This window comes from Phyllostomus hastatus, unplaced genomic scaffold (assembly GCF_019186645.2).
Source record: "Phyllostomus hastatus isolate PE091 unplaced genomic scaffold, TTU_PhHast_1.1 phas_contig_38, whole genome shotgun sequence".
Taxonomy (NCBI): domain Eukaryota; kingdom Metazoa; phylum Chordata; class Mammalia; order Chiroptera; family Phyllostomidae; genus Phyllostomus; species Phyllostomus hastatus.
In genome coordinates, this window is record NW_025333869.1 from 35426633 (window position 1) to 35440264 (window position 13632).

Here is a 13632-nt window from a genome sequence, read left to right on the forward strand (position 1 = left end):
AGCAAAATGAACTTCCAAATTTCTTCGTATTTGGGTTTTATTCACCTTTCATCTAGCTAACTAATACTGGCTTCATAAGCAATCTGCTCTAATCTAGGAGTTCTTAATTTTTAGTTCTTTTTTTTTCTCCTTCAAGTCACACAGGATGGATGGTGGCTGGGGCATGGAATTTTCCCATCAGTGTGCCAGGGTTATGAGCAGTTCCCAGTGGAAGAACTGCAGCAGCTCCACCCCTTAATCTCCACTGGAGAGTGCAGTTAGGAATGCATGCGAGGGGATGATGCTGTTGTAGAAAAAAATTGGATCTGCTCTAATTTGTTATTTAGAAATGAAGTTATTCACAAATGTCAATATTTGACAAATGACTTGCAAATTCTGGTACACCTCACCGTTAATCATATCATGTCAGGCTGTTGAAACAACACTGTTTAGGACTGTTGCTTGATTTAGTTAAAGTAAGTAACCAGGCTTCTTGTTCCTGGAGAATACTAGAAATCTTACCTCTCTACAAAAGAGCTATCTTCCATATATACCTGTATCTTCCATATGTGTGTATATATATATATAGTAATGATACATAGTATATATTCTATATATAGTATATATATATATACACACACATATAAGTAGCCCAGAAGTATAGATTAATGGTCCATTGAAATAAGAAGTATAACTCTCTGTTATCATGACTCTAAGGATAGAGAAACCAGCAATACTTATTCCTAGATACACCAATGCAAATGTCTGCGGCAAATTAAAGATGATTACCCTTTTTTTGATACTTCTCCCATTAAACAGTGAGTCTATTATCATGCCCTTAAATCTGATATAACTCTTATTTGTTTTGACCAATAGAATATGGCAGAAGTAGTGTTATGCCAGACTGGGTCAAACCTTTAAGTAAACTGACAGCTTCTACCTTGGTCTCTTAGAAGTCAGCTGCCATGTAAGAAAATAGATTACCCTGAGATCACCATGCTGTGAGACGTCCCAGCCACATGGACAGGGCCTTGACTGCCAGGTGCAGAGACAGGTCAAGCAAAGAGGATTGGGTTATTGGCTTTGTGACTGAAGACACCATCTTGGGAGGCAGTCCTCCAATACCACCTGCCCCAGCTGACACCACATGGATCAGAGATGAACTGCCCAGCTAAACTCTTCCAAAATTCCTAACTCTCAAAGTCAAGAGGAAAATAAACTGGTTGTTTTAAACCCTTAAGACAATAGGTAACCAGAACAATGTCCATGGATAGAGAATTTTAAAAAGATATAGAATGTCATGTTGTGAGCAAGGACATTTATGGAAGGTGATTGCCAGTTGAAGTGCAGACAGATTTACATGGGCCAAAGCTCTGATAACATGTGTAAAGCGAATGGTATCAAGATTTAGAAACAGCAAAGTAGTAAATGGAACCACGGGGCGGGGCGCTTAAAAACATTTTTGAAGTTGTAGGAGGAAGTATGGGGAGAAAAGTACACTTTACCCTTCATAGAACAGAGGAGGCTTTCCTTAGTGGGCCCCAGGTATCTTGGATGTTTCCTGCTTATTCGTGTCCAAGGAAGTATGGGGCTCTTCTTCTGTACCTGGATGACTCACCAAACTGCAGCCTGTGTTTGACTGGAGCTTTGACTACACCTCTGCTGGAAGGAAGAAGGTGCCGATCGGGAGAGAAGTGTCACTCCGATCTTGAATTGATTTGTACCTTTATGCTGATTACAGTGTAGCAGCGTATCAGTAAATCAATAAGTGTTTGTTGATTTTATGCAAGATAGCAGCATAAATCAATAAATCAATTGATGCTGCTACCCTGCAACCCTGGATTCCCCACTTTGCTTTCTTGCCCTAGGCCCACCCCAAATATTGGGCCCCAAACTTTTTTCTCATTTCTTCTCTTTCCAGTTACCATTCCTAAAGTAAAATGACTTCAAATAGTCTAAGGTTTTATATATTAAACAACTAATTAATACATTTCCCTGATTATATAAGCAAAGGACATATTAAAACTATATTTATTGTATACTCCAAGTTTTGGGAAGGACTCTATGTATAGAGTACTGATTATATGATACTAGATGTGACAGCCAACATAATTTTTGTTAAAATATATGTTTTAAAAGATCTGAATGGTTGAATTTAATAGCATAAAATGTCAGTTAAAGGAATATAGAATTTCACAGAAATACATGCAAAGCTGGGATGGCACTAATGCGGGTGTTGGAATAGTAGTCGACTCCAACAGTCTGAGTCTCCAGTACAATGGAACTGCCAAAACCACTCAATGAACTTGAGTCACCTCCAAGAGTACAATGTTAAAAAAGGAGGTGCAAGTCCCGTTTCCCTCTTCACTGAACAAACCACACCTAAGCAATAGTGTAGCAGTTGTACTTTGAGAGGACATTATCACACTTGATCCAGTGCTATACAAGAAGGATGCTGAAAGGACTGTAAGTCATGCCATGTGTCATCTGCTAGAGGAATGCACTATTTGGCCAGGAGAACAGAATTTGATAATTTTTAGGGGCATTCAGCCTCCAGTAAAGTAACAAGAGGCAAGGGAATGTTCAAGTGGATTTTTTTCCAAGAATTAGTGGAGTCCAATAAATGAGTTTGTGGGGTATGACTTTCTGATCCCTGAAGGTTTTAAGCAGCAGCTGGGGGGTGTCCTGGCACAGGTTTAGGTATTAAAAAAATTCAGCCCTGGACAGGTAGCTCAGTTGGTTAGAGCATCTTCCCTATGTGCTAAGGTTGTAGGTTAGATCCTATGTCACAGCACAAGCAAGAAACAACCAATGAATGCATAAATAATTGGAACAACAAATCAGTGTTTCTCTTTCTCTCTCAAATCAATAAAAATAAATACATAAAACATAAAAAGGAACAAGAATGAGACCAGATAACTCCTGAGGTTTCTAATAATCATATCGATAAGAAAATGTATTTGGTTATTTGAAAATTAATTTAAATTAAAGTGTGGGGTTTTCCCCTATGAAAATGTTTGTTTTACTAGGGTGCTCTAGGTCAATAATTCTGCTTCCATGCCCTCATCCTGTCCCATAGCAAACACTGCTAATCATTTAATCCCAGTGCTCTTTCTGGCTAGACTGGGACCATCCTTCAGAAACGATGTCTTCAGCAGCCAGTACCTTCAACCATATTGGCCTAACAGCATATTTGTTTGTTATGCCTGCAAAGCAAAGGAAGGAGTGTCTAACACCTGAAGCTTCATTACCTGAAAATAACTTGTCTCCGAAAAAGCCGACTTAAAGTAAATCACTTAAAACAGGAGCCTAGTGTTACAAGGAAATAGGAAATAAGGGATGAATAGAGCTTTACCTTGAAAAATGGAATTAAATATACACTCATTCATTTCATTCCACAAACATTACTGAATATTTCAGCCCTGAGGATACTGTCCTCAGCTCTCATTCTATTGCGGGAGGCAATTGTAACATAAATAGACTAATATTAATTATTAAGTAGTGACAGGTTCTACAAAGAAAATAAAGTAGAATAAAGTGTTGGGAGCTGCTAATTTAGGGAGTGTGGGCAGGAAAGTTTGCCGGGAGGGAGCACATGTGAGCAGGCCTGGGGGTGGTGGTACCAGCAAAGGAAGGGCAAGTGCAACAGTCCTAGTGATGGATCAAGTTCACTTGTACTAACAGCAGGGAGGCCAGTGTGATTGGAGATAAGTTCAAAGTTGTCTCCAGGGCCAGAGCACACAAGACCTGGTAGATCATGGTAAACAGTAAATAAATTATAAAAATGTTTTAAATTTCTGTTATGCATATAATTGTAATAGTGAGCTAATTCTTAGATACAATAGAGAATAAATCATGCCCATGGGAAAGGATATATGTATAACTTTTCTGAAAAATTTTTAGCTTAAAATGATAAGCTTCATTTCACATCGGTAACTCACTGCATAATTATAAAAAGATAGCATTTAAAAATTCAGGGCTTCATAAATTTTTCCAAAACTATTTTCCACTTTTAATCCTTTAATATCATTCCCTTTAGAATCGACCTATCACCATCGTTGTCAGTTTCTTGTTCTTTGGTTGTTACCACTAAAACCTGTCACTGGTTTAGAATGTGATTCCAGCTACTTACTCTCCAGCATCACTGCCACTGGCTTCATGAAATCCTGAGTCTTTTGCGAAAATTGAAATTTCTTCAGCAGTCAATTTACATAGTATCTGCATTTTGTTGTTCGATGAATCAAAGGGATTGTCAGACAATAGTGGATTTGCTAGAGACTAGCGTTAATTAGGGAAGGAAGTTTGGATGGAGACCGATATCATAACCAGTCCGGCATAAGTTTATACTTCTGGCATCACAACTTTGCTTTCCCCGTATCTCTGACCACTCCAATAATGAGGCCTCTCTAGTTACGGAATCAGGTATTGGGGCTGCTGAGGGACAGGATTAGAAGACAGAATGGGGGGGGGGAGGTAATTTTCTTTATGGAAAATTATCTTTTTAGGCAGAACTCCCTCTTTCCACAGGGAAGCCTGGTCATTCCCCAGGGTCCTGGCAGGAAGGTACAAGCCACTGTGTCCAGGCCAGTAGAGCAGGCCTCTGTTGATTTCCTGGCATTGTAAAGATTCTGGCTCCTTGCCACAGCGTCTTGCAGAAAGTGATTTCTCAGAATTGAATGTTCCTCCAGGGATGTGTGAGTATTTTAAATCAAAGAGTTGTAAGTGAGCACAAAGCTGTTCTGGATGGAACTCATTTCATTTGAATAGCAGCCCATCTACATTTAGTAAAGTTTTTAATTTTTATTGTTTTTTTTTAAACTATGTAAACACTGTGCCATTATGGAAAATAGAAAAAAAATACCATCTGTAAGCTTATTACCCAAGTATAGCAGTTTGATCATCCTGTTTCCAACTTTATATTTTTATTTTCTCTTTCTTTTTCTTTATATTTTTATTTAACAAAATGATAATAGCATTCATTGACCTTTTTGTTGTTGTTTTTGGTTATGCCACTTAATCTCTATTAGAATCCATGGCATAGGTTACTGTTGTCTCGTATAGGACAGATGAGAAAACTTGGGCATGGAGTGGTTGTCCAAGTTCCAACTACCAGTGAGTGAGTGAGTGATGGGTCTTAAACTCTGGCAACTCTATAGATTTCCTTCTTGACCACTACATTATTGCTTCAGAGTTTGTATGTGAGTATAGCCAAGTCAATAGATTAGCATCAAATTTTTTTCAATTATACTAAAGAGGCTGTTGTTATTAAATCTGAAATTTAAATGTTGGTTTCAGGAGCACTGATAGACAGAGTAAAACATTATAGCTTTTAACATATAAGTGTATTAACCATTTAAACCCAGCATTTTCATTTCCCTTATTCTATTTACAATGTATAAAATAAGGTCACATATAAAATACAGATTATATATTATGTATATGCACACCTACACACATATGCACACAATTACTCTAAAAACATCATGGTGACAGGACTGTGTCTGTCTATGGACTAGTGACAAACACGTAGCATCATCTTTTCATTCATTCATTTGTTCAGTGAAAAATTATACCAGTTAATCTGTTTTGCATTTTTCTCTGATATACTTAGTAACTCTTTTCTCAAAATTCCTAGTTCAAAATGATGTTAATATATTTAACAAAATGTTTCTGTCTTCAGTGGTTTTGGGAAACATTGGTTAAAAAACAGTGAAATACTTTTCTTTGTTGCCTAATGTGCATTGTGAATTCATAATATACATCTTTCCCAAAACTTATTTTTGAACACGTAACTCTTCTTTTTCCTTTTCTTGGATCATTAAGAAGACTAGAACTTTACTGAAGACACTTTTGGAAACACTGATCTAGAACTTCCTTCTTCCAAACTCCAATGTTAGTTTCTCTGCTTATCTTTTTGAACTCAGCTTGAACTGCTGTTTAGCCAAACAGGGTCTTTAAAATAACCAGATGTTGTTTGATTATTCATCAGTATTGTCCTGTTCCAAGCTGAATAGTTCAGATTATGGAAACAACTAAAACAAGGCCCCAGGCACTATAAAAATAATGTCCAACACTGATTTGATATGAAAGCAAATAATATCAGAAGAATGGTAGAGAAGTAAAAATTAAATTTTTTTTTGCATACTGCCAAATAACCTTTCTTTTTCAGGGACATTTTTAAAAATGGTGCTTTGCTATAACAAATTATTTTCATTGCATATGAATACTGTTTACCTAATTTTGGTCTATACCAATCACGAGCTGCTGAGAATTCTTATTTCTTTTCTGTGGACATTATTGAATACCTGCATTAATTTTATATAGTTATTTCATGTTTTTTTTTTCAAAGGGCCCTCGTTATTTCCTATGATTGGCTAAGTCCTGTTTCAAAGTTGAAACATTTTTCAATTCTAGATGGGTCCGTAGAAACACTTAAATGAGAAAAGTATCATCTTTCTCTGCATTAAGAATTTCTAAAAACTGGCTACCTTTGAATCTTTAAAGCCAAGAAGACTAACTATAGACTTACCTTTTAGCAGTTTCAATAAAATAGAAAGAATAGACTTCAGTTAGTGATGGCTAAATAATGAATACACACATACAAAGAAGCGATCATGCCTGACACTCATGAACCTAGCTCATATGAGGCTGTAGCCTGTATATAGTATTTTTAATCATTTAAGGGATAAACATTTCTAAACTTAATCAACGGAGTTCAGGTTTAAGACCATCTTGGCTTTTAGCTACTTTTAAAAAGATACTGAGAGGAAAGTCAAATTGCAAAGGACCTTAATGAAACTTGTTTTTCTTAGAAAACTGTATTTTGATTTTCCAAAGTATAACTTTAAAAAGCTGAAAACATGACTGTCATACAAACGTAGGCACACATCAGAGACCTGTTCATATATTCATGAGAGAATGTGTAAGATGGGGATGCTCTTGGTTCCAAGCGCATTCCGAGGGTCTGAATATTCACAAGCATTTGGAAAGAACGTTAGTATCAGATTGTTAGGTTAGATGCAAAATAGGTCAAAGTTGTACAAGGCAATAAAACTATACCATCGAGGTTATGTTTTCCTCCCTACAGGTTGGACAAAAAGTACAAGGGAACTTGTAACTCTACAGTGTCTGGGATCCAACCACTGATGAATAGCAAAGTCAAGCACAAGTACATTTTCTGAGGGAATTAAGTGGTCCTTGGGTGGGCCTCTGAAAAAATGTCTCAGTGTGACGCTGAAAAGTCCTGCTTTCCCCCTGATTACCAAGTTTTGGGTAATGTTTCTTAATTATCCGAAAATAAAAATTTGAGTTTTTTAAATTATAAATTAAAACTCATCTGCTTATATAGTTTGGACTAAAAACCACCATCTCAGCTGCTTCTGAGAGTGGTGGAGAGATTAAAAAGTGGGGGAATGGGTCTTCTTAATTCAAAATTCAAAAGAAGCATCTTTCACAGATGACCGTTCATTCCATATCAAGGTCAAACTGACAGGAGAAATGAACAATGGGAAGCCGGCAGGACAAACATCTCCAGGAGGAAGCGAGTGGGGGCTGACAGCCTTCCCTTCCCCCAACGGGGCTGCTTTTATTTAGAGGGGATAGCATTTGAGGATGCTATTTCTCATTTTTTGTAAAGGTGTTTGGAAGCGGAGCTCAGGCAGGCTGCCTGGGCGTTGGAAGCCCCACCTCTTGCACAGCCCCCCTCAGTCACCAGCTAATGCCTGGAATAAATTCTCTACTCGCCCTGCGTGGGTTCATTCACAGCTCTGTTGTCCCAGGGCCTGGCGCTTCCTCTGAGGGACTGAAATAACAGCATGCAGTCAGATTGGGGGTGATGCTGCGAGCCCTCCTTCAGAGGCTCCGCTTTTCCCCAGGCAATACGTATACAGCAACACACAAATTAAAAAAAATAAAATAAAACTAAAACAGCAGCCATGTCCCCTCTCTCTTTTGGTTCCCTCCTGGCTTTTTCTGAACATAGGATGAAGCTCTGCGAGCTTCCATCTCTAGAGGGGGTAGCTCTGAGAAACTGGTAGGAGACGTCTGCAAGAAAGCAAGTCCCGGGGGGATTTCAGCACCTAGGCAGAAACAGTTGGGCTTTCCTATTGCCAGCCCCGGGGGTGGCTGGCACCGAGAGGCCTGGATTAAATGCGGCTCGGGGCTGGTAAGGTTGGGGGTCGCTCGGTAACTCTCCAGGTGCTCCCAGGTCCCTGCTCGGCGCGTACCCCGCCCCGCCCAGATCTGTCCTCTCAGCCTCGGGGGCTGCCGGGCTTTGTGGTTCGCCCAGCGTCTGGGCCCCTGCTGGGGGTGTCGTTACGAGCATGTGCAGACAGCAGCCCAAGGTAGAGCGAGCGTGCCGGCGAGCCCTGAGATTTGCCTTGCAATGCCATGTTTGTGTGTGTGCTCTAACTCCCGGAGAGCGATCAGGGAGGCGGCTCCCCCGCCCGACTTGGCTGATGTTTTCTTGTTTCTGTTTCAGCCTTCAGGATAATTCCTTCAGCAGCACCGCTGTAACAGAGTAAGTGATTCTTGCCATTAAAATAAGACTTGCATGCCTTTCTCTGGAAGCAACTATCATGAACGTACTCTCTACGGTCCCCAGCCACTCTTCATATTAGATGCATTGTCTCCCATAATCTGGGGTTGGGGAGGTGCTGACTGATGGGGCCCAGAAATCTTTACAGGTTCAAATTAGCCTTTTAGCAGCAGCTTGAGAGATATTAAAACAGGCTGATAGCTTGCTGGAGCTCACTGCAGTCAGATAGATATGTGCTCTTGGAGCTCAGATTTAAAAAAAACAAACCCTATTTGACATGTCATACATCTCATAAAGGAAGCTCTGCTGTATTTTGCCAACATTGGTGTCAGTTTTCACGAAGTGTGTTGTATACATTGACAACAAATAGGAGATGGCTGTGAGCTGACTTGAGTTGAATTCCAGCATGTGATAAACAGACTAAACTTATCCTCACCCTCTCTTGTCCACAGATTTTTAAGACACAGCAGAGTAAACTTTTCTTGTATGCTCTTTTGTCATTTTTGTCTTCTGACTTCAAAGATCTGGCTATAAGAGGAATGAGTCATCTCATCCTATGGTTAAAGTGTTGATTGCAGCAGCTAACACCATTTAAACATAGAATGAAGGAGTGTAATATTTTACTCCAGGCTAGCAGGCACAGTAGTTTTTATTAGCTATTTATAGTTGATGATGTAAATTTTTGTCATCTCTTCATTAATATGTTTTTCTAATATTACACTATACATATATGTTAAAAATTGATAGTACATTGTACTAAAAGTACATGTAATTTATATATAATTTACATAAAGACATATATGCAGGGACTGTCTAGACTTTATTTAACCATTTTTTCTCTAAGCTAACTCATGATAATTTACTTCTGGGACCTTTTGGTAAGAAGTCACTGTAAACAGTTTTTTAGGAAAAAGGGTGTATAAGATGTTATACCCAGCTACAATAAGAAAATGCTGCAAGTTTAATAGAGAAAGCCCAGTAACTTGGGAGCTGTTTGCTAAAGTTTCCTAACAGGCAAGTAAATATGGAACTAGGTATTTTGTGAGCTTCGAGTCTTACCATTGTCTCAGTAACTTGGTGATGAAGGGATAAAATCCTACAGGACTCTTGAGGCCCTCTTGTTTTCCACGTCCTTTTGTTTCTCTGGAATTGCTCTTCTCTCAGTGTTGAGCTCTGGGCTCAAGTGGAGTCACTTTAAAAAAAAAACAGAGTTGACTTTATTTAGGAGATGAAATATAAAATACTCACGGGACCTATATGTTGATAATGAGATGGCTTGGTACTGTGTGCCACATTGCATTTTCTAAAAGCCTGAAAGAAGAGGAAGAGGCCTGCCAAAGTGTGCTGGCCAAAAACGAGGTGAGACTTCCTGGGTCAGGTGCACAGGTACTGCTCCTCTTCCTTTTGCTGTGTTTATAAGGGCCGAGTGCTTTCTGAGTCTGCTTCTTGTGAGCCTGGTGTGCCCAGATCCCCAGGGTCAGCTGCAGGACTAACAGCTTTAAAATGAAGACAATTAGTTCCAGATTTCACATGGACAACTTTTTTTTTTTTTTTTGGTAAAGGTTTTATAGTTAAATGCTGGGGAAAGTCTGGTACCTTATCGTTGGCCACTCCCCAAGGAATTCTGATTGCATAAGATTCTGTTGTTGTTTTCAGAGAAGTGACAGTGATTTATTTTAAAAAGCACTGAGTGACAATTGGAATGCCATCTGGCTAATCTAAAAATCTAAGGAGCATATTTGAAACATACCAAAAGCTTCATAGGTATAATACAACACAGAATAGGATTATTTAAAACTAGCCATTATTTAATAGAACATTTTCTTATCCTCTCAGTAATATGAACCATTTTCCTTGGCTCTTTAGGGAAACCCCAAAGCCAATAGGACCAGGATACACTATCCTGAGACATAGATGTAGTAGGTGCTCAGTAATGCTGGGGTATGGACTTGGCATACATAGAGGAGGTGCTTGCCTTTCTTACGTTTTGGATACAAGACAATTTTCTCTTCCTTCTGTATGCTTCTACTTTTTCCTACCCACACTAATTTGTTTTCTTTAGTGCCTGAAATTCCACCTAGATATGATTTTTTTTGGATTAAGGCCTTGGGTGATGACTCTTATTAAAATAGAAATTAAAAGGTCTGTGCCCCTGGGAGGTGGATTCTAGTTGTCATTATTCCTTTAATATACATTATGTCATCAGATAGTCTGTCTAACCTAATAGGGTTCCACTTGGCCAGTTGGGGGTCTTATAAGGGTCAAGTGGTAGGGGAATTAGGAGGGACTCGAGGACAGATTTTATTCTCTTCCCAGTTTTTCCCAAGCCAGTCACTGTCTGTGCAGCCCTGGACCAATTCAGTTCCTTTTTCTAACCAATTTTCCAAGATCAGAATGGCCTTGGCCTTGGCCTTTCCCTTCTGCATCTTCAGTGCTCTTTCATCCATCATTTTTCCATGGTCATTTCCTATGTTGTTCCAGCAAACCTGCTATTTGATTTTTTAAATTTTATTTATTTATTTTAGAGAAAAGGGAAGGGAGGGGGAAAGAGAAGGGGAGAAACATCAACATGTGAAATATTGATGGGTTGCCTCAAGCACGCCCCCAGCTGGGGCCTGGGCCCACAACCCAGGCATGTGCCCTGACTGGGAATTGATCCAGTGACCTTTCACATTGTAGGCTGACACTCAGTTCACTAAGCCACAGCAGCCAGGGCAATCCTGCTATTTGGAATGAACTCTGGCTAACAATGAGTTCTCATTTAGTTATCAATGAATTATTTATCTTCTGAAACAATGCCTTTCAAAACCAACTTATCATCAGTATCAACTGGGGAAGGGGATTGGGGCATGCAAAAAATCCAACTTCCGAGGCTTTGTCCTCAAGTGGAAACCTAGAATGGGCAATTATATTGGAGTCAGCCCAGTGCTGGTCTGAGTATTGTGAACTTTTAGGTCAGTGTTAAACTTTTTAAGAGCATAATAGTTATATGAAGGGAAGGCATCGGGTTTTAAAATTCCCATTCCTGGGCCCTACCCTCAGAGAGTTGTTCTAGTGGGGGTGGAGTGGGGGCGGGGCCAGAGCCTGTTGTTTCAGTCAGACACTCCAGGTGGCACTAATGCACAGGGTTCTGGGGACACACTGTGACACCTCCCACAGGGTTTCATGTTGGACCTCTGCAACTTTGCCCTCAGGGAGCATGGTACTCCACGGTGAATGGCAGTCCTCTCTCTTCCTGGCACAACTGCATTTTATCTAATAACCAGCCTGAGGCCTCTCTTCTTATTTACTACAAGTCAAACAAGAGAACCTTTCACCTTTCACGGGCACTTCTGTCACCACCATCATTCTAAGTAACAAGTTTTTCTCCCTCTCCTCTGGACCTCCAGGAATGACACTGAAGAGATTATTGGGTGGGCTTAGTGTGGTTGAGCAGAATCACTGGTGTACACCTTGGAATCCCCCCGGGCGATTCCTTAACCTCTTTTGCCAAGGAAGTTTCCACTTCATTGTCAGGCTTTATTGAGATAATGTGAAAGAAAAGATGAGCTTTGAAGTACCACATATTTCCTCTTGTTTGTGGTTGACAGAGGGAGCAAAAGTCTGAGCAGAGAAAAAGCTGACAATCCTGAGCATTTCATAAAGACATAATTGAACAGACAAATTATCCACATATTGTCTAGGCAACCACAAATTAAAAACTCTGGGACTTACAACCTAGTTGATGAGAACTTCAAAGGAAGTCATTTAATAGAGGCGCTGTTCGCATTTTTCTTTTTACTACAAATAACGGTAAGAAAAACATTTTATGATGCAATCAAGCTCCCACGTATAGACATGATTTATTCAAACAAGTTTGGTGTAAAAACAGTGAGCTCTTACTACATTAACATTTTCTATTCTGTTTATCTAACAACAATAACAACGAAATGCTGGTAGCTGCTGTATAATTTTAAGACCCAATAATAGGTCACAATTTACAGTTTGAAAATCATTATGCTAGAAGATACCCAGTTTTGGAAGAAGATCATTAAAGAGATTCATCTTTAAATTTCTGTGTTGGGCTGTGATCTAGAAGAGAATGCCATGCACAAGACCAGTTAGGCACTTGGTCAGAACTGACTTTCTTCCAGGAGTGGAGATATATAAATATGGATTCCCACTGTGGAGTCCAGTTTTATGATTGGGCCAGCATATACATTGCAAGGGCTGCTGGGCAAGGAATCAATAGAGCAATCAGAAAAGAGATGTTAATTGAGTAGAACTTCACAGTCTTCATCAGAAAAGGAAAGCCCAGCTGAACTAAAAAAGCTTGTGCCTGTGTGCCAGGTAAGCAGCTGGGAGGTCTGTTCCACTGCTGTATCTGTGAGTGAGGAACTGTGTTTCTTTGTGTGGCAACTGAAGTTGTTCAGTAGGCCTTAAAATTGGATCAGCTAATTAGGGCTGGCCTCATACTTCAGAAAGCATCTGCAACTTTCTAAGTTCTGGTGCTGAGTTTCCATTTTTAACTAGTTGCACTTTGAGAAGAAAGGTTACACATGTAATGAAGGAGAGAAAAATAAGTCCTTGCCAAATTCCCAAACAGTAGATATTGCTGGGCCCTAGGGTTGAACCTCTGGTTGAACCCTAATTCTTTGGAAGCAACAATTCTAGATTTCTGTTCTTCCTTGATTTTTCTGCTTAGCTAGGTAACTTTTATTGGGAAACATTTTTGTTCAGATTACAAAGCTCAGATGATCTAAGTGAATGCCTCAAATGGAAGAGAACAAGGCAATACTTATGAATTTAACTGTTGTTTTCCATGAGATGGACCGAGTAGGTTACCGATGGTCCAAAGACAAGAAAGCAAGGACATTAGTTCATTTCATTAGGAAGAACATTTTGTTAAGTCACCCAATTTTGTTTAACTGCCAGTGTGACCAAATATTTCATCAGGTAGAGAGGGGTAGAGTCAGTAGGTAGCCTTTGTTTTATTCTGCACAAAACCATAATTTAAAAGATATAATAAGGGGAGAGGATGGATCTTTCATCAATTTTTCATATGGGTAAATTATAAACCATTGCTGGTAAGGAATATTTAAAAATTTTAAATGATTTCATATAGTATAAGCACTATT

The 13632-nt window shown here is 39.4% G+C and overlaps 1 protein-coding gene across 3 annotated transcripts in view; it reads left to right on the forward strand.

Moving 5' to 3' along the window:
* The first annotated feature begins 8365 nt into the window (after nt 1–8365).
* Nucleotides 8366–13632, forward strand: part of FAM13C (family with sequence similarity 13 member C) — a 125953-nt gene continuing 120686 nt past the window's right edge. The window contains exon 1 of one of the 3 annotated variants that reach the window (XM_045841818.1): nt 8366–8497. In XM_045841818.1, coding sequence (XP_045697774.1) covers nt 8436–8497 — 62 coding nt within the window. In that variant the 5' untranslated portion in view covers nt 8366–8435. The remainder of the gene's footprint in view (nt 8498–13632) is intronic. The other 2 variants (XM_045841820.1, XM_045841819.1) reach the window with 2 other exon arrangements.